The sequence below is a fragment of the Podarcis melisellensis genome (genome assembly GCF_964234715.1).
Source record: "Podarcis melisellensis genome assembly, chromosome: 7".
NCBI lineage: Eukaryota > Metazoa > Chordata > Lepidosauria > Squamata > Lacertidae > Podarcis > Podarcis melisellensis.
In genome coordinates, this window is record NC_138539.1 from 43116054 (window position 1) to 43141355 (window position 25302).

The following is a 25302-nucleotide window of genomic DNA, read 5'->3' on the forward strand; positions in this document are numbered from 1 at the left end:
TAGCTAACCAATTCAGGTTCTAATTTCTGTTTGCTTTCATTACCTATCATGGAAAGGAGCAAAAGAAAATGGAAGACATTGTATTTCCAAGACACCAAAATAAGCACATTGGCCATCTGCGAAGACAGAAGAGAGACTGGGTCATCCCTCCAATCAACTTGCCAGAAAACTCCAGAGGGCCCTTTCCTCAGGAATTAGTTAGGGTAAGACTGAGAAGAGAGGAATGTCTATGACAAATATATGGCAAATTCCACCGTAGAACAAACATGGTTGGCACTAAATCTCTCTTTTTTTTACTTGTTTGCCAAGGTTTAGTTTGAAAGTTCTGTGTTTCCCCTGCAGTAGTTGGTGAGATTGAAGGCACATCATGTGGTTGCAATATGCTTTGATTAGCCTCTGGGAAATGCAAAATTAGTTACTTAAATCTGAAAGTAAGTGTGGAAGAAAATGATTTTTCACATATGTGATTTTAAATGAGATTTTTTTCCTACACGTGTTTTCTTAACTGCAATATACAAATCATAGAATCATAGAGTTGGAAAAGACCACAAGGGCCATCGAGTCCAACCCCCTGCCAAGCAGGAAACACCATCAGAGCACTCCTGACATATGGTTGTCAAGCCTCTGCTTAAAGACCTCCAAAGAAGGAGACTCCACCATACTCCTTGGCAGCAAATTCCACTGTCGAACAGCTCTTACTGTCAGGAAGTTCTTCCTAATGTTTAGGTGGAATCTTCTTTCTTGTAGTTTGGAAATGAATGTTAGGAATGAAGATACTATTGTTTCAAAGCAACACAGTGCATCCTGTTCTGAAATACCAGCGAAACTATGAGAAAAGGCATTTTCAGCTTCAAATGCAAAAAAAAGAGCTTTTGTTCTCCCTCCCCCTGCCAAAAAACAAACGTAATAGAACTGAAAACCCATTAATTTTTCACCTTTTTTATGCTAGGATTTGAAGCAAATTTCACAGACAGGGATAGGGATGGAGCTAAGTGGGTAAATAAAGTGCTTAATGTCTTCTGAACTTAAATCATAAGGAGAAACTTGAGGTTTATGCATACTGTTTGGTGCTGTGCATCGAAATGCTTTACTTTATGAGTTCAGAGTATCTCAGACAAATTAGCTAGTGGTGTGCAGCCAGACTGTGCCCTTCTATGGCAAAGGTCTCGTACACACAGCTGTGGAGGGGGCGTGTTTTGAAAGTAATTATAACATTGTTGGCAAACCACCTGTCTGGTGTACTTACATGTCTGAGCACCACAGTAGTTATTAGGAGCGAAAATAAAAGCTGTGGTGCATGAGATAGTATTTACATGAGGAGAGACATTCTAATACCACACACTGCAAGGGCTCGCTGTTCTTAGGAAATTATGAAGGCAGCCAGGAGAAAGAGGAGGCTGGTCATTTAGGGAATATAATGACTAGCCAGCGAGAGGAGTCAGGAGGAGTTTCACCAGTTGGTGGTTTTGTAGGTTGCTGCACAGCTGACTGTTCCTCTATTGAGAAGCCTTGAAAACTTCAGATTCGGATTCAGTTCCTCAACCTACTCAGAAAAGCCCTTGTGTGAATATAGACAAGGTAAACCACCAGAGTTTGCCATCCTAGAAGTCATGGGTACCATGGTGCTTGTGAAGGCTTCTAGTGGGTTGGATGCCCCACAGCCTTTGAGCTTTCTTCTTTTTAAGTAAGGCTCTAGACCTCCTAAAAAAGGAAGCTACGGGGCCAAATATGCAAATACCTTCTAAACAATTTCTGTGAAATGAGAGCTTGTATATTTTTCCTAGTACAGTCAAACCTCGTTTTTTGAATGTTTTTCGGAACCTGAACATCCAATGTAGCTTCCTCTTGAGGGCAAGAAGCTCTTGCAACCAGTCGGAAGCCGCACCTCTGTTGTCAAACGTTTTGGAAGTCGAACGGTCTTCCAGAACAGATTACGTTCGACAACTGAGGTTTGACTGTGCTGAGGAATGCTCCCTGCTCTTGTTAGACAGCAACAGCATCAATGTGCATCTGAGTGGGTCCATAATTAGGACCATCAGGACATAGCTCACTTCCCATGGTAAGCATGAGGTTGTCAGGAGTGGTTGTGGAGTGGGGCTGTTGTGCATAGCAGCCATTTTACATTCTGTCACTCAGGCTCCATAGCAGCCACTTTGTGATAGGCACCCCCAGCAGTCTCTCAGAATTCAAAACATTGCCACAAGTCCAAAAAGGTTGCTGACCCCTGATCTTAGCCCATTCTGATGTTTGTTTTTATGCCAAATATAAAAAAAACCTATATCCTAAGATGACTGCAAAAGTCAATGGGAAATCTGCAAATCCAGTCACCCTACTATTATTACATGTTATGTCACAAATAGCATGCTGCCATAAGGATACTCTGGACCAAATTCTGTGTTACTGAGATGGTTGATCTATGGACACAGTTTCTTTCCAAGCCAAACACTGGGATGATTGTTACTGATTTTCTACCTTAAATACTAAATTGTTCCAACCACCTCTTCAGATGCAATGTTGATCAGAGAGGAACTCTTTACAGATATACCAAATGTGCCTGAGGCAACCCTTTGCTGAAACATGTGGCTGCTAAGGAAGTTGACTGTCCCGAGTAAACTCATAGCAGTTTTCGGCTAATATGGTGATGTTTGATAAATCTGTGTTAGCTACTCCTGGGTGCCAGTTCCACCTTTCCCATTATGAAGATGCCAAAGTAAAGTTTACCAATGATAAGTTAACTAACTTGGGCTGCTTTTTGTTTTGCTTTTTGCAGTGAGCAAATAAATAAGATTAAAAATAACAAAAGAGTGGATTTGTTTTTGTATTTTTAGAGCTAGCACTTCTGATTACTTGTGTATGTTAACAAAACCATCATTTTCTTGCTACATAGATCAGATCTGATCGTGATAAAAGCCTTTCCTTGCGATACAGTGTTACTGGGCCAGGAGCTGACCAGCCTCCAACAGGCATCTTCATCATCAATCCAATCTCAGGTCAACTATCAGTGACAAAACCATTAGATCGGGAGCAAATAGCTTCTTTTCACGTAAGTTCTTAGCCAGAGTTTTAAATCAAGGATCTTAACATCTGCTTTGACTTTGAAGGGCACATATGTCATAGTTGGGAGATTTAAAGAATTGGTACTGGATCTGCATTTCTACACATTGTTCCTTTTCATATATATTAAGAGCATGCTGCTGACATAGTTGAGCATCTTCAATCTGATTTAATGTATTGGACAAAAGAAATAAAGCAAATTAGGAATGTGGCATTTTGTATTTTCTGCTTTTCACATTTGGTTACAAATAGGTTGGGGTGGAAGGGACGTGGGTGGCGCTGTGGTTTAAACCACAGAGCCTAGGATTTGCTGATCAGAAGGTCGGCGGTTCAAATCCCCATGACGGGGTGAGCTCCCGTTGCTCGGTCCCTGCTCCTGCCAACCTAGCAGTTCGAAAGCACGTCAGAGTTCAAGTAGATAAATAGGTACTGCTCCGGCGGGAAGGTAAATGGCGTTTCCGTACGCTGCTCTGGTTCACCAGAAGCAGTTTAGTCATGCTGGCCACATGACCCGGAAGCTGTACGCCAGCTCCCTCGGCCAATAAAGCGAGATGATCGCACAACCCCAGAGTCGGTCTTGACTGGACCTAATGGTCAGGGGTCCCTTTACCTTCACCTTTAGGTTGGGGTGGAACCAAGGCCATCCTGACCTTCCCTCCCCCCACTGCCAGCAGAGATTTGCACCAGCAGACCTTTCTGCAGCTGTACCAGCAACTTCTCTAGGGGCCTGAATGTCATCTTGTTGGTAGGGCAGCCTAATCCAGTAAGAATTGACATTCCTTGCCATAAAGGAAACAGTAAGTTGGGTGGATAGAAAGATTTCTCAGCAAGATTATTAGAATACAAAATTCCATTTTTGACTAATGCTAAAAAAGAAAAGTCTTCTGAACAGAAGAAGAGCCCTGCAGCATCAGATGAAAGATATATCTAGACAGTTCCCTCCTGTTGTAATTCCTGGACAACTAGTATTCAGTGCCATGCTGCCTGTGAACCTAGAGCTTCCATATAATCATGACTCGTAGCCATTGGTAGACTTGTACTCCATGCAGTTGTCTAATCCCTTCTAAGCCAGTAGCCATCACCACACTCCATAGCAATAAATTCCACAAATGAAAAACACATGTATGAAAAAGTTCCTCCTTTTGTCTATCTCGAATCTCCTTCAGCTTTAGAAATCTCAGCCATGTTCCCTCTTAATTACTTTTGTCTAAACTGAAAAGCAAAATAAGATAAATAATTATTAACTGAAACATTTGTTTACTCTTCATTAATGATTTGTTTATAGGGCCTCAGATCTTGGAGGGCTCTGGGATTTGGTAGTTTACCCGTATGCTACTTTTGCTTTTTTAAATTTTTTTTTTATTTTTTTTTTGAGGCTTGATGTATGTTTAAAATTTTGTATATTTTTATCACTGTAGGCCACTTACAGATGTAGATAGTGAAAAGCAGAATATGGTTTTTAAAAATAAATAAACAACACCAAAGTATAACAGATATAGGATTAAATGTAATATAAAGAAAGAAAACATGAAAACTTCCAGCATCATTCTGAACATTGTAAATCCACATGTGAGGGGTCAACCATGTCTTCTACAATGATCCACAAACCTGTTCCATCCTAACAGAAAACTGTTCCATCTAAGATTGATTCTAATGGAGAAAAATTTGGACTGAGCAATCTTTAAAGCGACCCTAAATTCTCAGTAAATTAGATAGTAAAAGATTTTCTGTAAACAAAGATGGCCTGGAAGTGGTGCCAAAGTGACTAAAAGAGAGAGGGTAACAAAAGAAGATGCTGAAATAAATCAAGTTAACTGAGTTCCATTTAAAATGTCCTGTCAGCAACACTAATTGCCATGCCTGATGACACGTTTTGCAAGTTTTCTCAATTACTAATGACTTTTGCAGCTGAGGGCACATGCCGTGGATGTAAATGGAAACCAGGTGGAAAATCCCATTGACATCGTTATTAATGTCATTGATATGAATGACAATAGGCCTGAGTTCTTACACCAGGTTTGGAATGGTTCAGTACCTGAAGGATCAAAGCCAGGTAAATCACTGGAATTTTCTAAGCAATGTATTATGTATATAACTTCAAAATGTTAAAATATATTTTCTCATCCCCCCCCAAAAAAAAATTATATAAGCTAATTGCGTTCAGTGGTGCGTGGCGGGAAAAAGATCAAGACATTATTAATGTTTTTAAAACAGGAAGGATTCTTTGAAATCCCTAATGGACAAACTGCGCTTGGATGGAAAGTGTTAAAGAAAATCCAAAGAGAATGTGAATCACTGAGTATTTCTAAACATACAGGCAATGACCTGTATTGGACCACACTTGTCCAATATGTGCAGGACCATGCACATGTGAATTGCCACAACCCGGAAGTGGCCAGAAAAGGGAACATAACAGGAAATGGGATTACGCACCTCTGCTGGTATTTGCAGGGGTCAGGAGCATAACCCCTGCTCAAAACGGTTATTGCATGTATTTTAAAGCAGAGTAGAGAATTCCTGAATATTTGGAGGAAACTACAGTATCTGACAAAGAGTTTTAATATGAAGCTTGGGAGCAAGTTGCAAGGCTTTTGTAAAAGTGCCGTGCAGGTTTCAAGGTGTACCCAGGCCTCCAGGGAAACTGAAGACACATAATGGTTGATTACCCACTCTCTGTAAACACGACCACCACCTTTGAACTCAGTTCTGCCTGCGTTCTTAGGCTTCACACACAGGTTCCTTTTGTAGATAGAGAACAGGAATAAAGAGAAAGTAGGCAATCCATATGTAAACCAAGGAAAAGTTTAATTTTATGTGATGTGCTAGCTCAAAGAAAAGTCAATAAAAGCCAAATTGGGTTACTCTACCTAGTGGTTGATGGGAAAGCAAACTACCATTATCAAGTGATATAAGAACTTCTTCCTGCAGTTTTAAGATCTTCCTGGGAAATTCAGGGGGAAAGTTTTTAAATTTTATTCAAATATACAATGTACACTAAAGGACAGATTGCTTTTTGATTTCTTAAAATGTATTGGATGAAATAAGAGTGATACTGATCCAAATATTTATGCTGGTCTTTATGGAGTCAGATAACCTTTATCTTTCAACTTTGCTGCTTGAGGTTTAGGAAGATTTTTGTGCACAAGATCAGACTCTTAGAAGGCATGTTCACTTCCCAAACTGATCATCCTCAGTCTTGGAGCATGATCAGATTTGCTTTTGTGCATATAATAAGAAGATGCTCTCTGTCTTAATTTCCCATTGCATCCCATTGACATGGCCTTTCATGGTCTTGCAGAACAGAATGTACCGCTATCACATGCCAACAATCAACACTGTTTTAAAAGTCAGCTTAATAAGGGGAAGTAAATGGTAACTAGAAATGCCCTTTCTTTGTTCAGGCTTGTATACTGAGCCGACAAGCGTTAACTCTCTGCAAAATCAACCTTTATCCCACACTGGAAATTAAAAACACTAGTTTATGCATGATGCTATTCATTTGAGCTGAGTCAGGGAAATAGCTATTTAAATGTACACATCTTCATTTAAAATTTTGGAGAACCTGACTGCAGGGAGATGATAATCCGCAACAAGTGAGCTAGGTATTGAATAAGGACATGTGGTTCTATCTCAGTTTGTCCTCACGAGCCTTGGGGGAAAGTGTGTGGTTTGAATAAGAGAAAGAATGTGAAATGTTTTGTCCAAGGAAGTAAATGTTTAGACCCAAGTTAGGAGCTTCTGGGTGACCATGTGTAATCTGTTTATTTAACCTTGAAGATGATTTGTTCTTTCGTTAGGAACCTATGTAATGACGGTCACTGCTATTGATGCTGATGACCCGAATCAGTTGAATGGAATGCTGAGGTACCGAATCTTGTCACAAGCACCAAGCACACCCTCCCCAAGCATGTTTACAATTAACAATGAAACCGGCGACATTATCACAGTTGCTGCTGGCCTTGACAGAGAGGTAAGATGGCTCTTGTGCTGCAAATGTTTAACCGTATTGCCTCATCATATATATGGCTACCAATATTATATGCCCATGTAGAAACTTAATGCGTGTGATTTTTGCAAAGTTATGATTAATGTCTAGCTTGCTGGAGTTAAGGCTACTGTGGTGCTCCAGACATTCCCAGCATTGGGATTTCTGTCTTGAAAGCTCCTAGAGAAGTGATGGAAGTGCTAATTTCTTCCCGCATTTTATTAGCCTCATTTCGGGTTATTAAATTGGAACACAGTTTATTATTACTAAATTTACTTAATCGGTTTGTTTGCTCACTTCTTAATTTTATTCATGAAAGAATATTATCCTGTACCAGAATTCTGCCTTGATTTTAATACCTTGGCACAACATGGGGGTTAATATACCGCTGAAGGATCTTTCAGTTGTCAGCAGTAAACATTTGACTTTGAAGCTAAACGCAAGAGTCTTTTGAAGTTGGTTTTATTCTTTGTAGGGAGGAGGCTGGTAATAATAGCAGCATATATGTTGCTGCATTCCTACATTTAAAGAAGTGTTCATTGCATTTATTTCTAAGCATCTGCAACTCTAAGATTTTGTTTGCTTGTGACCTGAGAAAGAAATGCTAAAGAAACCATCACTGGCTCAACCAAAACTGCCCCAGTGTAGCTAGTAAACAACATAATACAGGAGCAAAGATTGCATTATATACAACTAAGTTTTACTCAGAGTAGACCCAGTGAAATTAATGGACCTAAGTTCATCATGTTCATTCATTTCAGTGGGTCTACACTAGGTAGGACTAACACTGGTTGCAACCATTTCAGGCTGTATTGCCAATCTCCTAGAGCAGGGATTTCCAAACAGTGATCTAAAAGTCCTCCGTGAGCTTCATTTAGGTGATCCATGGCATGCCTGCAGTAAATACCCATATTGATTGTTAATTTTATTTCTCTTGCTTACATTTTATTTTATTGTATTGCAATTTGAATTCTGTTGAATTTAATGCAATAAAATAAAATATAAGAAATAAGAGAAACAATGAAAATACAATTAAATATCATATAGCATCTGGCTCAGCACATTACAGTTGCTGCAACAGGCAGAAAAATGGTTAAGTGCTCCACAAAACACTCAGCAATTTTTAAGTGGTTCATGGGGGGGGGGGAGTTTGGAAACCACTGATGTGCAACCAAGTTGAAGGATTGGTACAACTTACGTATCCCACGTAATAGCCAGGTTGAGTGCAAGGCCACCTGGTAAAGAAGCCTACAGAAGTTTTGCCTTCTCTTCAGTGTGTGGCTTAGTTCATTTTCATGCAGGTGAAGACAGTCCTGATGTCAACTGTTGAATTCATGAAACGTGTCTTGTATTTTCCTCCTTTAACAACAACAATTTCCCTGTCAGGGGCAGAATCAAGGGCCGGTGCATTGGCACCAAACAGGATCAGATGGTCACCCATAACAGCTGTTAAGCAGAGGGATCTGAGCCTATGCAGTGCTAGCAGTTGCTCCTTCACAAGCTGTTTCCCTGCACACAAAGGAAAGTACTAGCAAAGTGCTAGCATTGTGCAGGATCTAATCCACTCACGCATCAGCTAGTATACAGCTTTCCTGCAGGAAAGTCTCTTGCAAAGCAACACCTGCACTCCACAAGATGTAGGCTGGAATAATGCTGCTCTTTGCCCACGGTTTTCTCTGCCTGCTTCTCCTTCCAGCCTGATGCCACAGATTGTTCTGTGCTCATCCAGTGACTCACGGCAATCCATAGCTCTGTGTACTCAAATTGTCTGGGGCCATCCAACTCGGTTGAGGATTTAGGTGTGGGCCGAATCCAGTGCACAACGTTCTGTGTGCTTGTGAAGAATATGCAAGCCAAACCTCTTTGAGCCACAGTCCAGCCTAGCTGCACCCATTTAGGTCAGCCAGAAATGAACAGCCTTGAAAGGCAAAACTGCAGATATTTATCACTTTCTTTTTCTCGTTATGGTTTATTACTTTTTATAGCAGCTTCTAAAATTCTGTATACATTAAATCCTGTTCCGTTTTATTCTGTCTTTATTTTTGCTTGGAAGTTAAATGTGCTTTCATGCATGCCTAGAGAACGGACACTTCATAGAATAAGCAACCTAAGACTTGGAAGCAAAGGGAAGTTTTGAAGTAACTTGGCAACCCTTGCTAATGCATGCCTCTCTTTAGGGCAGGGAAAAAGTTTTTTGTTTTATTATCATGCTGACAAATGAAAATATCAACTTCATTCTATCAAGAAATAACATTTAAAAGGTTTTTGGTGCAGGGAGTAGAGAGAAAAATTCATTTTCAATGAAAGACAATTATTTTTTCTAAATACGTTCATTTTCACAAAAGTCTCTTTTGCTCCATCAGTAAAGCACTCAAGACAGTAACAGTTCAGAGTAATAACAAAATTCCTTTATCGTTTACCGGTTTTCTGCTTGGAAGATGAAGTGAACTCTGCAATAATATCACTCCACCAATCTGAAAAGCATTAAAATGCTGAATTCCAAATCAGAAATAGTGGGGGAAGTAATGTGTATTTACATTTAACAGTATACAGCATCAGCAAAAACCAAATGAATTATCAGAGTCTCTCAAGGAAATACTATAAAAAATGATTTTGAAAAATATATTAAACAAAAAGTATAATCCCTAAACAGTGAGACTTCTAGCTTCAGGATAAGGGTGAGCCCTAGGCCCTGGCTTAATCCCAACAATAATGTAAGAATAAGCATTCTTAATACCAAAGGCTGTTTTTAACAAAACAAAAAACAATCGAAGCTGGCTGTGCTGTCGAAGAAGAAGGACTATCTAGTTCCCAATGTTGAATGTTTGTGGAAATAATTTGGATTTGGGTTTCTCTTCCAGTAACTTGTTTCTGTTAGCCCTGCCTGTGCTGGTTTCCATAGTGATGTTGAGAAGTTGCCGCTACATTACCCTCAAGTTCCCCCACAACAAAGCCTTGGCAGTTTGAATCATTTGCCCAAGAATGTGCCCTCCCAGCCTCAGCATTCATGAACCTTTTTTTTTTAAGTGCCCATCCCTGATTAGGTTTGAATTTGCTACACAGCATTTGTATTTTTTAAATGTTAATCCAGAATCAAAACTTTGTGTTCCCAAACAGGGACAGGGTGGTGAATGCTTGCTAGTCAAGAAGACTGTGGTTTGTTGCAGTTATAAATCACCCAAAACAAAAATTCATGGAGCTGAATGTGGTTAGATGCAATCCGTTGTTGGAAATCCAGCAACCCTCAGTTCAAGTGATGTTAACCAGAATGAGCAGCGTGATAAGCTCGTTGCATAGCAAAGCACAATTTATTGAACACCTGCTGTCCTCTCAGAGTGTTAGCTCTGTCTGTAACTCCTGGTGGTGTCATTTTGTGTTTTTTAGAAAGTACAACAGTATACATTAATAATTCAAGCTACAGACATGGAAGGAAATCCAACATATGGTCTTTCAAACACAGCAACTGCTGTCATCACGGTGACAGATGTCAATGACAATCCTCCAGAGTTCACTGCCATGATTGTAAGTCTGTGATAAAGGGGATGAAGTGTACGAATAGCCTTTACTTAAGAAAGATTCTTGCTGATTCAGCCAAATGGATTTAATATGTTTGTGACATTGGGTCGCCCAGTGGATTTCAGTGGTTTAACTAAGGCCATAGCTACTTCTTAGAGCATAGTAAATGCAGCTCAAAGCACAGCATTTAACTGTAAAGCAAAACCTCCCCCACCTTCTCTCTCTCTCTCCCCCCCTCTCTATTTATATATGAGAATGATATGTTCACATTCCCATTTGATAGAAGTTGTCTGTCGGGTTGTTCCCCTGTACAGAAGGGCTGACCCCAGTTACCCATACAAACTGAAAACCATTCAAACCAGAGTGAATTAAGTTGGAAACTGGGGACCTCTGTGTTGCTGAGTAGCAGCGATATGGAAAAGATTGCATGATGCCACTGTGACCAGTGACATACATGTCATTCCGTGTGCCTTACGATTGCAGTTCTATGGTGAAGTCCCTGAAAACAGAGTGGATGTTACAGTAGCTAATCTAACGGTGACTGATAAGGATCAGCCACACACTCCTGCTTGGAATGCCATGTACCGAATGACTGGTGGCGATCCCACAGGCCGGTTTACTATCAACACTGATCCAAACAGCAACGATGGGTTGGTAACTGTTGTGAAGGTAAGTTATGCCATCGACCAAATTAAGCAGATTCAGATAAATGGCAGAGCGCTGAGTATTAAACAGCTCCGGCTGTTAAACCCAACAGGCAGATTAGGAGTAGATATTAAAATATATGTATATCCTGTCTCTGGTGAGGGTGGCATTCATCTTCTGGAAGCTTCCCTAGGCATATGCATTGTGTCATTCTAGCTTATAATTTTTTTAAGAACCTAACTAGACTGTTCAAAGGAGCATGTTATCCATTTTTATTTGCAGGAGACCAAAACTTTTTAAGCTCCACCAGTCTCGACCCCCAGCTCAAAGTTTTGTTGATGGTGGATTTCATTACACAGCCTCAAAGGGCAGAAAGTAGATTAAATGATCTCATAGCAGACCTATATATCAGTTAGAGTAGTTTTTGAATTTTGACAACTGCACTGTTGCTAAATGGAATGTTCAGGCTGAGTTAAATTAAACTTTAAAATATATATACCCAAGCTGTTTCTAATAGCATATATTACTATCTCCAAATGAATAAGGTATTTTAGTATTACTTCTTGCATTAAAGAAGTCTAACTGATATATCATGGACATATAGACCAAGCAACAGTAGGTTATGTGAGCCGCTCCTAGTTTGCTCTTGCTGTGTTGTTATTGTTGTTGTTTAGTCGTTTAGTCATGTCCGACTCTTCATGACTCCATGGACCAGAGCACGCCAGGCACTCCTGTCCTCTTGTTGTGTACTATCAAGCAATTATTAATTGGATTATAAAGTTTCACTTCTAAGAGGCTGATGTAATAGGGCCTTGATTTTGAACAGAAGTATAGGATTGATGTGTTTCTGGTCCTTCGTAAACATTTATGATTCTGTGACTCAGATTTTGCACTTGCTTGAAGTTAATTGCATGCAAAGGTATGCTGCTTAAGATCAAACAACGTGTGTGCGCGCTTGTTTCAACCCAAGTCTGTCCCGATGAGAGTTAAAGAGCAAAATTGATGCTTTAGTGAGAGGAATGCACCACAGTCCTTCTCCCCAGGGTTTCTTTCTTTCTTTCTTTCTTTCTTTTTGGCCCTACTAGTGTTTCCTTCCACTAGCAGAGTGTGATTGAAGGGATGGAGTCTGGATGACAGAGATTGGAGAGGAAAACCAACAGCCCTCTCCACCCAAGAGCTGATTTTGCTCTTAAAATTAGACTCACCAATTTAACCAGCCAGTCTACCACTATCATGTGTAGTTGGAACCTCTGAAGACCAATGGTTAAAAGGCTACAGCCCAGTATTTAAAGGCTACATTTGCATTTGTACATGCTCAGGTGCTAAAAAGCAGCAGGCAAAACACAACTCCACAACTGCTTGTGTGTGTATGTGTGTGTGTGTGTGTGTGTGTGTGTGTGTGCTGTTGTTGCTGCTGCTGCTGCTGTTGATATCATCTACACATGTCTGTGTATGATAGTGGGAACTGTCCTCTGACCTTCTGTATTTTCATACACCTAAATTATCATCTCAACATGGACTCTTATGGCTCATGCCAGCATTCAAGCATTGAAAATTACAAATAAGTAGGATATTATAGGCATCCTTATGATTTTCAATAGAATATACATTTTCGAACCATGAAAATTGAATACTTTTTTTTTTTAGTGGAATGTGAATTATGCTCTAAGAGAGCCACAGCCATTGTTCCACATGTTTCTAGACTCTGTAGCTGCACATTTCCAAGGGTACCAATTGTATCAGGTTCTGCCAATAAGCAGCACATGATGATGTGTTTTGTATTCGTGTGCAAATGATGTACTCGCAGTTCCAAACTAGAATGCTCTGAAATGGAAAACAGAACAGAGACACTGAAATCAAACCAAAGAGAAGCAAATTAAAGCCTCCAGAGTATAATCTGCTTGCAGCAGCTCAGTTTGTTTCAAATTAAATTCTTTATTTTAAAACTGTCAGAATAGAGGCAAAAAAAGGTAAAACTAGGTAAATAAATTAAATGTTGTGGAATCTCCCAAGAGAAGTGCTAAGCCCTTATTAGCTCTAATCCAGTTTAATGATTCCTGATGGAGATGTATTGTAGTAAGCAATCCTTTGCCAGTTTCCATGAAAAATTTCTATGCCTTGATTTCAGCAGCATAAGCTATGTAGGGAGAAAATATATTCAGCCGTTCTTTAGCCCAAGGTGCCATAATGCAGTTATAATCTTAAAGAAACTTACAGGATTCTGAAGTATTTAAGTTTGTTTTAGGTATATTTTAGGTTGCTTTTAAAGTTTCATTTTGCAAATCCCATTGTCCGAAAAAAGGCAAATATTAATGATAATTTGTTATACCCCTAGACATAGCAGAATATTTAATACCCAGGGTCCATCAAAATCAGTGCAGATCTAAGGGAAGCATTTCTCCCCCCCCCAAAAAAAGTGCAGCCCTGAAAGAGGGCACAACACAATGGAAGAGGTGATTTAATTTTCAGGAGCAAGTTTGAGACCAGTGCTCATGGCCCCTGTGTTTTAAGTTACAATTCCCTAAAGACAGAAATTACTTCAAGAAGCTGCAAGTAATATTTCCCTTGTAGGCCATAAATAAATGTTTTTACCCCCCAACATGTCTGATAAACTGTCTGCTTAAAATGTTGAAAAATTCTGCAGCCCCATGACAAATGCAACTACTAACACAGTTCTCATTTTGCTTTTGCCAGCCTATTGATTTTGAGACCAATAGGATGTTTGTACTGACAGTAGCTGCAGAAAACCAAGTGCCTTTGGCAAAAGGAATTCAGCATCCTCCTCAATCAACGGCGACTGTATCCATTACAGTTATTGATGTGAATGAGAGCCCGATTTTTGTCCCAGTCACAAAGCTCGTGCGTCAGGAGGAAGGGCTACTTGCTGGCAAGGTCTTAACGTCCTTCACTGCTCAGGACCCTGATCGTTACATGCAGCAGACTACTCTAAGGTACGGTAGGGCCTGCAACGGCCTTATACCTTTATAAATCTTTGTACATGAGAACCTTATACATCAAAATCTCTATGCATGAGCCTTGTAGCACTGCCAGAACCAGGCAGTTAAAAGGCAACGCTCGCCCCATTGTATTTAGTCCAGTGTGCCCACCTGCACAAACCCTGGGTAGAATTGCAGAAAATGTGGGGGGATGGAAATAGCAAGGCTTGATGCTTTCAGTACTCTGTTCTCTCCACTGGCTCACTGCATGCCCCCCTGTGTCATCTTGGGCCTTGATAGCATAGCAAGCCTCAAAATGGATTAACTTTAAACAGGTTAGCCGTCATGCTAATTAGGCTGCCTTCTGCTTAAATACCTAACAGCCAGCTGAGTTGGAATTCTAGGACAGATACATGAATGTCCTCATTATCTCCAGCCATTTCCAACAGCTGCTTAGTCTGTGCAGCTGAACGCTTAGCATGCTTCATAAGAAATTGTGCAACAGGATCGGAGGAAATGCTGCCTTCTGGTTTCCCTACCGGTGAAGTAGCCCTAGCATGACATGCCTGTTCTTTTGCAAGGCTTAGAGGGTAGGCAACAGGGCCAGCATCTGCTCTGTTACCTTGTATATAGGTGCTGGGATTCTTGCACCCAATCGAACATACTATAGCAGCCACACAGTGGTTTATCAGATCAGACTGATGTGAACCATGGGATAAGATTGGATGTATGTTTGCACATGTTCCCCTGAATAAGGGAAACTTGCATACCATTTGAGAAACTTGCCATGATTACAAATAAGCACATTAAGAGCTAGGTACTTCTCTTCCATTAGTCCATCTTTCTCTAATTTTGTTTGTTTTGTCACCTTTCCCTCCTTCCATATTATAGTTTCACCTTTCCTTGCCAGGAACCTGCTTGAAGCATTAGCACTGCTTGAAACATCACACTGTCTTTCAGTTGGGTTCAGTCTAGGTTGAATGTGTTTCAGTGGAGCAGAAAGGTTATCTGTAAATGAGGGCTTTTAAAAACTTTGTGGATTGGAGTCCCACTAACCCTTAACCCAGTCCCAAGCAGCTGGTATTTATATCAAAATGCAGTGGGTTTGCATTTGCAAAACAACCAAATAATGTAGTTTAATAATTCATCAGAGATAACCAGTGATGTAACATTTATGTAAAATAGTTATATAATGCTTTCAAGGCAAGTCTTTTAAATATTATACAGCATTCACCCAGTGTGTATACCTAAGAATGCAAAAAAAAAAAAAACAAACCCGCAGACTCTTGATCAGCAGAATCTGTATAAATCCTTAACAACCATCTGGTCTTGAGACGAGCCCTTCTTTTCTCTTCTTCATTTTATAAAGCACATTGGAAATCAATGTGGTGTGTGTGTTTTTGTTAAATTTCTGCAGGTACTCAAAACTCTCTGATCCTGCTAATTGGCTAAAGATTGATTCCATTAATGGTCAGGTAACAACAATTGGTGTTCTGGACAGAGAGTCACCACACGTGAAAAACAACATGTATAATGCTACTTTCCTTGCCTCAGACAATGGTATGTACCTAATATCAAAGGTTTGTTTGCTTGTTCTTGTACCATTTTTTTCACCAGAGAGGGGTACGCTAAAATATTGATATAAATACGCACTAAAGTATAGCATCGTAATAGAGTGTAGTACACAAAAGACTCTTTCTGTACAGGTGTTAAATAGATCAGTTGCGAACAACCTGCAGCCTTCTGGGCCTCCCTGTCCCCCTGCATATCCCTTGGCCACCTTCCTTACCCTCACCTGCAGATCCTCAGTGTGCAGAACTCCATAGACTAACAATTGCAACAGCTTCAGCTCTAAGTATGTTTCCAACTGAGGATGTTTCCAAGGCTCATCCTCCCTTGCACCTATGGTGCCTATCTCAGTTTGGAAAAGTGCATAAAGGTGAGAGAGGCAGCATAGGAACATGCTGGAGGACTTTTTAAGAGGGAGGGGGAAGGGAGAGGTAAAGGCTGTGTGTGTGTATGTAACAAGCCACACCTATAGCCAGTTCCATCAACACATCCCCCAACCACCTGTTGACCTCCACATATGGCCCTTCAGGGCAAAATGGTTGCCCTGTTGATACTTGCTCTTTATTTTGATTTGCCAGCAGCCACCTAAAGCCTCTTCTCCAATCATTCTCCCCACACTTTAGATGTCTCCTTACCTTCCCATGCTGCATAGGACCTCACAATTGCAACCTAATAGTGTGGCCCATCCAGCAGCAGTCTGAACTGCTTGCTTGCTATTTCCTGTTCATAGGCAGGTGTTGCTTTTATTGTTTTTGCAGTGCCAGCCAGCTGCTTTTTTTTTCATTATCAGAGATACCAAGCTTCCATTTTATTTTTGTGCTCACTTGCCTTTATTCTGAATTATCACACTTGTTTGCTCCCACTCTGGAAAAATTGTCGATGTTGGAAGCTTGATAGCTCAGTTGGCTAGAGTATGGTGCTGATAACACCAAGGTTGCAGGTTCAGTCCCTGTGTACGGCAGTAGAATATTCCTACATTTCAGCGGGTTGGACTAGATGATCCTCAGGGTCACTTCCAACTCGACGATTCTGTGATTCCACAAAGTATTTTTTGCAGTGAGGTGAAAATCTTTTGCAAAGAGTTCCCATGCCCTTTCCTAGTTTCAACACAACCCTAATTTTGCAGAGCAAAGTTACGCTTTGCAACACATCTAATATAATTAATATTATCATGCACACTCATAATCCATGTGTTTGTATATGTGCAATAAATAATGTAACCCCCTTTTTAATGTAACCCCTTTTTAGTAGAAATCAGGCTAATGTTACTTTTCCTTGTTCTATAAGGAATCCCTCCAATGAGTGGGACTGGCACACTTCAAATCTATCTCCTCGACATCAATGATAATGCTCCCCGAGTGGATCCTCAAGAAGCCACAACTTGTCAAACACTGCAACCCAATGCAACAAACATCACAGCCATAGACGATGACATTGATCCAAATGCCGGGCCCTTTGCCTTTGAACTGCCACATCATCCTTCCAGTGTTAGGAATAACTGGACCATTATTCGTATTAGTGGTAATGTGCATTGGTTTTTTGATAAATGAATATTTGCATCTTTGGGGGGTTATGTTCAGTAGCTAGTTCCCCATCTGCTTGGGCACGTGACCTGGCAACCCAGTGTAATTTAATTCAAGCAAAAAGGGTGGTGTAAGTCAAACTCTCTTTTAAAGGTTTGTTTTCCTTCTACCTGGCATAGGCTGGCTTAGTCAGCAGTAGCCCAGATTGTGAGCAGAGTTTGGAACTGGTGTTCATTATGCCGGCTTAACACTGGTTCCCCATACTTAAGGATTGCTCCCTGATTCTGTTTGTGGCATCAGAGAGACTGACTTAAAAGGTTAGAATCCACATACTCTGGTTTTCTTACATGACTATAACTTAGTGGAAAACTGAGGGCCACTACCTACGTTTAGGTAGAAGTGCACTTGAAAATAACTTCAGATGCAGTTCTGAAAGAGGTCCTAGAACAGACATTTCTCCAGCCATTTCATGTCCACATAAAGCATATTTACATAGCTTGTTTCCTTGTTCAGGTGACCGAGCCCAATTGGCTTTGAGGATCAAGTACCTTGAGGCTGGCATCTATGATGTTCCAATAATAATAACAGATTCTGGGAATCCTCCCAAGTCCAGCACGTCTATTTTGAAGGTGAAAGTTTGCCAATGTGATTTAAATGGAGACTGCACTGATGCCGACAGGATTGTAGGTGCAGGGCTGGGCACCGGGGCCATCATTGCAATTCTCCTCTGCATCATCATACTACTCGGTAAGTCTTGGGGCCATGTGACCAGTGATATGTAGTGCCTCATAAAGTAAGATGCAAAGACACATGTTTCAACTGATAGGGTCTTTCCAAAGGATAGGCTATAGATTTGTGTGTCTGCAGGTGGTCTACTAATTGCTCGTCGAGAACTATTATTATTATTTATTAAATTTGTATAGAACCCTTCATTTGAGGGTCACAGGGCTGTTCACAATATAAAAACACAAAAATACACACCGTGATAACAAATTAAAACAATTACCCGCCCCCCAGTTTAAAAAGCCATGGACTATTTAATTAGCCAAATGCCTGGGAGCCTAAAGATATGTAATGAAGGCGCCAAGCAAGCCTCCCTGAGGAGAACATTCCACAAACAGGGAGCTGCAGAAAATTCCTGTTTTCATGTTGCCATCCTCCAGACTTCTCATGGACGAGGCACACAAAGAAAGGCCTCAGATTATAATCACAAAGCCTGGTTTGGTTCTTGTGGGAAAAGGCAATCCACAGTATACTGTGATCGCCACTGACATGCTGAAGCTAGTAACCCCTTAATGGAATATTTTGTTTCGCATGAGTGGCAGGCCATCACATGGGTTAACCAGCTTGCTTCGTTTCTACACTCATTGTAGCTTCTGAAGTGCTTTCATCACAACTATAAGGTGATTTCTTTGCATTTGGAAATGGTGAGCAGTTGATCATTCCATGGCAGAGTTTCAGTTCATGGCCTCTTTTGGAAAGCTATCTTCACAAGGGATCAGATTCAGAATTAACTGGAGTCTATATAGCTACCATGGTGATAGTGTTAGTACATCTCTCTGTACATATGTATCTTTACTTCAAAGACCAGAAGGGCTGTATATCGTAGATAGTAGTGTTTAGCTTTGTCTTGTGGCTGGACACAATAAACCCTGTGCTGCTTTGATGTGGGTGGGAGAGAAGTTAGTCCCTTAACCAGAGACTCTGGAAGAAGCTATTCTGCTGGGAGTCGGAAATCTCTGAAGAAGTTGCTGGGGCTCCTCATACTCCACTGATACATCACACTAGTTGAGTGTCGTGAACTATCAACTGACTTTCACAAGTCACCAACATACAGTATATGTCAGATTTGCATTTGACCATTTAGACTTTACAAAGACATGTGCATCCAGTAGTTTTCTTCTCCTTACCATGCTTGAGATCTTTAAAATGCAAATCAGCCATTAGTATTGAATGTACTAATTTCATGCACTTTCTAAAACAGATTGAGAACCTTTGGCCCTCCAGATGTTACTGTACTCCAGCTCCCATCAGCCTCATGACCAATGATCAGGGATGAATGAAGTTGTGAAGGACCACAGGGTCCCCATGTGTTTTTAAAACAGTAGTAATCTGAAAACGAGCTAATATAATCTGCTTTTGCTCTTCTCCACCTCCTGTAGTTCTGGTTCTGCTGTTTGTTGTTTGGATGAAACGTCGTGATAAGGAACGTCAGGCCAAACAGCTGCTCATTGACCCTGAAGATGATGTAAGAGACAATATCCTGAAGTATGATGAAGAAGGTGGTGGAGAAGAAGACCAGGTGAGAAATGGGATCATAGTTACTAATAGCACAATGAGAAAACAGCTGGAAACGGATGGGTTGGGGGATATAGAAAGTCTTAGAAATAATACAGAAAAGTGTTTGTGTGCATATACTGAGACCAGCAACAAGATTTGTTCTGGACCCAAATATTGACATTTCTTCCCAATACTTTCCCACTATCCAAAACCGGGGCTCTCAACTTATTTCAAATTCATTCCAGATGCAAGACAGAACATCACATTTTACACATTTCTATGTGTTTGGAAGCAGCAACCCAGAGCATCAAAAGAGGCTAATTCTTTCCTTTGTAAGGAGAAGGCAGGGTTATTGATTGCTTCCATGAGCTTTCCCCAACTTCCATTTGATCCTTCTGGAGGCAGACATAATCATTAAATAACAATTAAAGTTGGCTGCAGAACACTTGGGAGTACTAAATGGGGATAATAAGCTCACTTCACCTCCTATCCTTCACTAGCATAATCAAAGGCAAAGGTGCTTGTTTTCAAAGATGGTACAGAGCCATGAAAACCACATGGGAAGATGGTCACTAGGAGAAACGATGCTTTTTGCCTTTAAATCGAGGCTTCTACCAGCACTTAGTATAATGTGTGTGTTGAATGACGAATCTGAAAATGAGTCATAGCAGTGGGAGGAAGCCAGCTTTTCCTTCTCTCATTCTCTTCCACTGAGCATCTCTAGCAAATAATGATACATCTGTAGCAAATAATAGAGACCAAAGGACTTATAAACTCATGGTGTTTGGTCCATGATCTCATCAATGTTATGGGTCAGGTTCTGGGTTGAAAAGTGTTCAGTTTTGCTTTATACTAGGCTAAGTGCAGCAGCCTTAGATAATGGAATAGTTCACTTTGGAGTGAAGAACATAGCATTGAAATCTATATCCTATCAGAGACCGCTGGATGCTTCAATATCTACAGATCATATTTGCCCTTAAGATTAAATCTGAATAGTTATTCTGGAGAAGTATTAGTGTAAAATATAAAAGGGGGAAAACTTAGTGGAGCTTGTGCAGTAACATAAAAGCAGAGACGAAGAATGAGTATTTTAATTACTGAAAGCTGTTCATTAAGGTTCACGCTTCAGTTCTCAAAACATTTAGACCACAACAGATATTTTTTAGGGTAAAATAATTGGCTATACACAGTTTTAGAAATGTGATTTCTTTTTGTTTTCTGAGCAGTGCAACAAAATCCTTAAGAGTAAAAAAAATTCTGTGTGGAATGTATAACAGAAATATTTTTAATTATCTTTGTTTAACTTTTCACTATGTGATCCTGTGCCTATAAGTAAATGAATTTTAATAATTTTATCAGTATGAATTTCAGCTGGTGCATCTCCCCAAAAGTGTCAGGCCTGACAAGAAGCTTTGCTAAAGACACTACATATTACAGCATTAAAAAACACCACACGCAAACATTCACTCTATATGTGGTGCAGTGGTTACTTTCAGGAAGTGCCAGTAGTCTAGAAAGAAAGTTTCATCCACCAAAGGCATGGGTAGGCAAACTAAGGCCCGGGGCCAGATCCACCCCAATCACCTTCTAAATCCAGCCCTCAGACAGTCCGGGAATCAGTGTGTTTTTACATGAGTAGAATGGGTGCTTTTATTTAAAATGCATCTCTGGGCTATTTGTGGGGCATAGGAATTTGTTCTTTTTCTCTTTCCCCCCAAAAATTTAGTCTGGCCCCCCATAAGGTCTGAGGGACAGTGGACTGGCCCCCTTCTGACCCCTGGTCTATGCCATCTGCCTTGGCAAGAAGCATAGTGCTGAAAGATATCTGATCTGCCAGGGTTTTCACACAAAAGGCCCACAGAGGCCATTGTGGATGACGCAGGCTTCCCTCTTGGAGAAAAGGCCTTGATGCTGCTGGGAAGCCAGGGTCAATACATGGAAGGCCACAGAGCGTCAGTCATGTTACCAGCCTTGGGCAGAAAGAGAGAGACTGATCATTTGGCTTTTGAGTTATCAAAAGGACCAGCAAGGCACCTAAAAGCTAAAGGGAAGAGAATTCAGGCAGTACAAAAACAGCACAGGTCAAAATTCAAGACATGGGATGACTTGGGTCCCTTTCCTTCATTTTGAGAGCCAGTGTGGTGTAGTGGTTAAGAGCGGTAGTCTCGTAATCTGGGGAACCGGGTTCGCGTCTCCGCTCCTCCACATGCAGCTGCTGGGTGACCTTGGGCCAGTCACACTTCTCTGAAGTCTCTCAGCCCCACTCACCTCACAGAGTGTTTGTTGTGGGGGAGGAAGGGAAAGGAGAACGTTAGCCGCTTTGAGACTCCTGAAGGGGAATGAAAGGCGGGATATCAAATCCAAACTCTTCTGCTTCTTCTCTTCTTTCTGCTAGGGAGAAAGTATCATTCTCTACAATTGTTCTCAGCTTCTAAGAGCTCTGGCCCAGGCCCTGCATGCCACCTCCGTGGGCACAAAACATTATTGGCATCCTTCACATTGTGCAAGCAGGGCTCTCCATGCACAGGTTGTCACCTTATTTAGAGAGGCAAAAGAGTGTCTGCAAATGTGCTCACTTGTCAGAAGCATTAAGCAGTTTTTCACAGGGACAGCTGATCTCAGGGTAATCAGAGTTAGCACTGCAGGAACCACCTCCATTCAATACATTCTGCAAAGTACACATAGATGGATTCATTATTTTGAGCCATTGAGTATGTATCCTATCTTCTTGAGAGCCACATGAGAGTCTTTCTGGCATAATCCCTTGGAGTTCCAACACAACCTTAGGAGTCCCAATTCTCCTTTCTGTGGCTCTAAAACAGGCATAGGCAAACTCCGGCCCTCCAAGTGTTTGGGACTACAGTTCCCATCATCCCTGCCCACTGGTCCTGTTAGCTAGGGATGATGGGAGTTGTAGTCCCAAACATCTGGAGGGCTGGAGTTTGCCCATGCCTGCTCGACACTGACACTGTTTACACCAGAGGTATGTAACCTGGTGCCCTCCATCATTCTGAACTGCCATCATTACTAACCATTGGCCATGCTTGGCTGAGGCTGATGGAGGGCATCAGGTTGCCTATCCCAGGTCTAGGCCATTATGAAAGCTGGTCACTCAGAATGATGCCCTTCTTGGAAAATCAGCTTACCACAGTTTCACTTCAAAAGGACCTCAACCTCTTCCAGAGCTTTCACCAAAATGTTTTCACCTGCTACGTTTATACTTTTATCACAACAAGCAAGAAATAGTATATATTAATTAAACTAGGAGAAGAGATTTGACCTCAACAACCATTTGTAAATTCTTAGTTAATACATTGCAGAACGTTTCTCATCCTATTTACTCTGCACTGTCTCATTGGACACAGCAATCCTTTCTGGGATGTGGGGTGGTATGGGCCAGCCTGCTATGCAAAACAAAGCACAAGAGTCATAATGTTTTACCAAGATCTACCTTATGCCTGAGGGTTGTGCCTTTTCTCTCCTGAGAACTGAGAAGGATGTGGCAGTTGTTAAATACCTTATTTGCTTCTTTGGATCCACTTGTAGTGAAAAAGATAAACAGGATAAGGATGTGGATTTATATGTTTGGTTTTTCCTAATCCTTACCCTGTGCTGACACATACTGAAGGTAAAATAATGAAATCTAGAACATCTCCTAAATGCAGCCCCAGATATTTAATAATCCCTTCAGAGGACCTAGGATTTCTAGAACCATCTATTTTTAATTAAAATGGTGGCTGAATATTAGATGGGCACTTTCGCCTGAAGATTATTTGTGGTCGCACAGGATGTCATCCAGTTTGGTGTTGATGAAAAGCTATCCTGACAGTTCCTCTCCATCTTACATCTAAAAGGTAGTCTACACAAACAGCAGATGACATGGTAATTCATGGACTTTATGACCTTGCATTGCATGTGATATATCACATGGCTGAATGCTTTCCCAATTTTTTTTTTTAAAACCCACAAACTTTTGGTTGGATTACAATTCGCATCATACCTAACCATTACCAGTGTTGGTTGGAGCTGATGGAACATCTCATCCAAAAGCATCCACAGGACTTTGCCATTCTTCAAATGTGTTATCCAGAACTGCACAGTTCTGTCCTTGTTTGTGTTTCAGAATGAATATGTCTAGCATTTTATTTGTGTTACAGAGGAGTCAATATTGGCAACTTTCTGCATATATTAAATAGGTATTTTACTAGGCAAATTGTTTAGTCACAGATGAATGCTACTTCTGAATCTGTTTCGCAGTAGAAAATGGATGAGGTGTAGCACAAAGCAGCCAACTGGAATGACATTGTAAATGGAGACAGGGACACTATGGAGGCAATAAGCATTCTGTTTTACTCTAAATGGATGTGTGTGAGAGATGAAGATAAATTCAAGATACATTCTGAATTGGTTTTATAATTCTCAATATATGCATTCATTTGTAGGAATGGAATTTCCCTTGCTAAATTCTCAAAACATTGTGATTGCCTGTTACTTTCACAGGACTATGACTTAAGTCAGCTCCAGCAACCAGACACTATAGAACCAGATGCCATCAAACCTGTCGGAATAAGACGACTTGATGAAAGACCTATCCATGCAGAACCTCAGTATCCGGTCAGATCAGCAGCTCCTCATCCAGGGGACATTGGAGACTTCATTAACGAGGTAAAATAAGGAGAGGAGGAGAAACAAAGATTCATTTTAGCACCTATTAGACACCATCTGTGCAGACAATGAATAATAGCTTTTACATTTGAAGAATTATATTTTTTTTAAAAAAAGTTGCTTATACAATGAAAATTATCTGGTTTGGTAGACATAAATATGGTTCTTTTTAAGCACATGGAAATTTAATTAAATCATTCAAACTGAAAAAGGGAAATGCATCAATTAACTTTTGTGTGCTGATATTAATTACATTCATAATATGTTATCAGTCTTAACCACAATATATCCAAGAGGGATTATTCACTGGGTTCCACATAATAAATAGACTAGCAAAGTGATAGCTTAGCCTACATTCATGTATTAATTCCAATTCATAACACAGGAAGTTCATTTTTATTTTCCTCACACATCACCCTTTGAATTCCAAAACCAGGAAATTCAGTACTTCTACAAAGACCAAAAGTTCCATCAAATAAGATTAATGTGAGGATAGCAAAATTAATGTTACATAAATGCTTCAAACACTTGCCTTGCTGTGGAGCTTCAAGTGCCTTTGTGCATTAATACATAGCCAGGATATATCTCTATTCAGGCAATGCTGTGTAGGATTACCAGTGTTTCTTGTGCTTTTTATGTTACTTTTGCCATTGACCAAATTTTATGGTGTGTGTAAATGCCTACTTGAATGCGATTTGAGGAACTAGGCTTTGATCTGTTCTTTGTGCATAGTGCTTTGGAAACTATAATAATATTGAACAGAAGAAGTAATCTGAATATAAATTAAAACATAAAAATGTTGGGTGGTCATAGACATTGCCCTGCATTTCTGTTATTGAATACATGAATAAGCAACATAACATTGAATAACAACTTTAATGCAAATGAAAGCAAATACTGTAGGAAAGCAACATAAATATGAAGAGGTTTTAAGTATAAGATCACAGTTAGGTAGTCTTGTGTTGGTTTTATGTCACTTATTCTTGAAAACTGGGCTACAAAAGTAGCCCATTGCCACGGTGTGCCTTTGATTAAACAAAATGACTGGGTGATTAGGCAATATGATGCTGCTGTTACCAGAATTTAGTTTCCATCAGCTGTGTGCACTTGGCTACACCCCTGACCTCCA

At 40.4% G+C, this 25302-nt stretch overlaps 1 protein-coding gene across 2 annotated transcripts in view; it reads left to right on the plus strand.

The window, feature by feature from the left end:
• CDH2 (cadherin 2) overlaps nt 1-25302 on the plus strand; it is a 127052-nt gene that overhangs the window by 96190 nt on the left and 5560 nt on the right. For both annotated transcript variants that reach the window (XM_081918524.1, XM_081918523.1), the window contains exons 4-15: nt 57-203; nt 2888-3043; nt 4963-5107; nt 6852-7024; nt 10424-10561; nt 11039-11224; nt 13895-14151; nt 15554-15696; nt 16993-17226; nt 17742-17975; nt 19391-19530; nt 24009-24173. In XM_081918524.1, the coding sequence (XP_081774650.1) occupies nt 57-203; nt 2888-3043; nt 4963-5107; nt 6852-7024; nt 10424-10561; nt 11039-11224; nt 13895-14151; nt 15554-15696; nt 16993-17226; nt 17742-17975; nt 19391-19530; nt 24009-24173 (2118 nt within the window). The remainder of the gene's footprint in view (nt 1-56; nt 204-2887; nt 3044-4962; nt 5108-6851; nt 7025-10423; nt 10562-11038; nt 11225-13894; nt 14152-15553; nt 15697-16992; nt 17227-17741; nt 17976-19390; nt 19531-24008; nt 24174-25302) is intronic.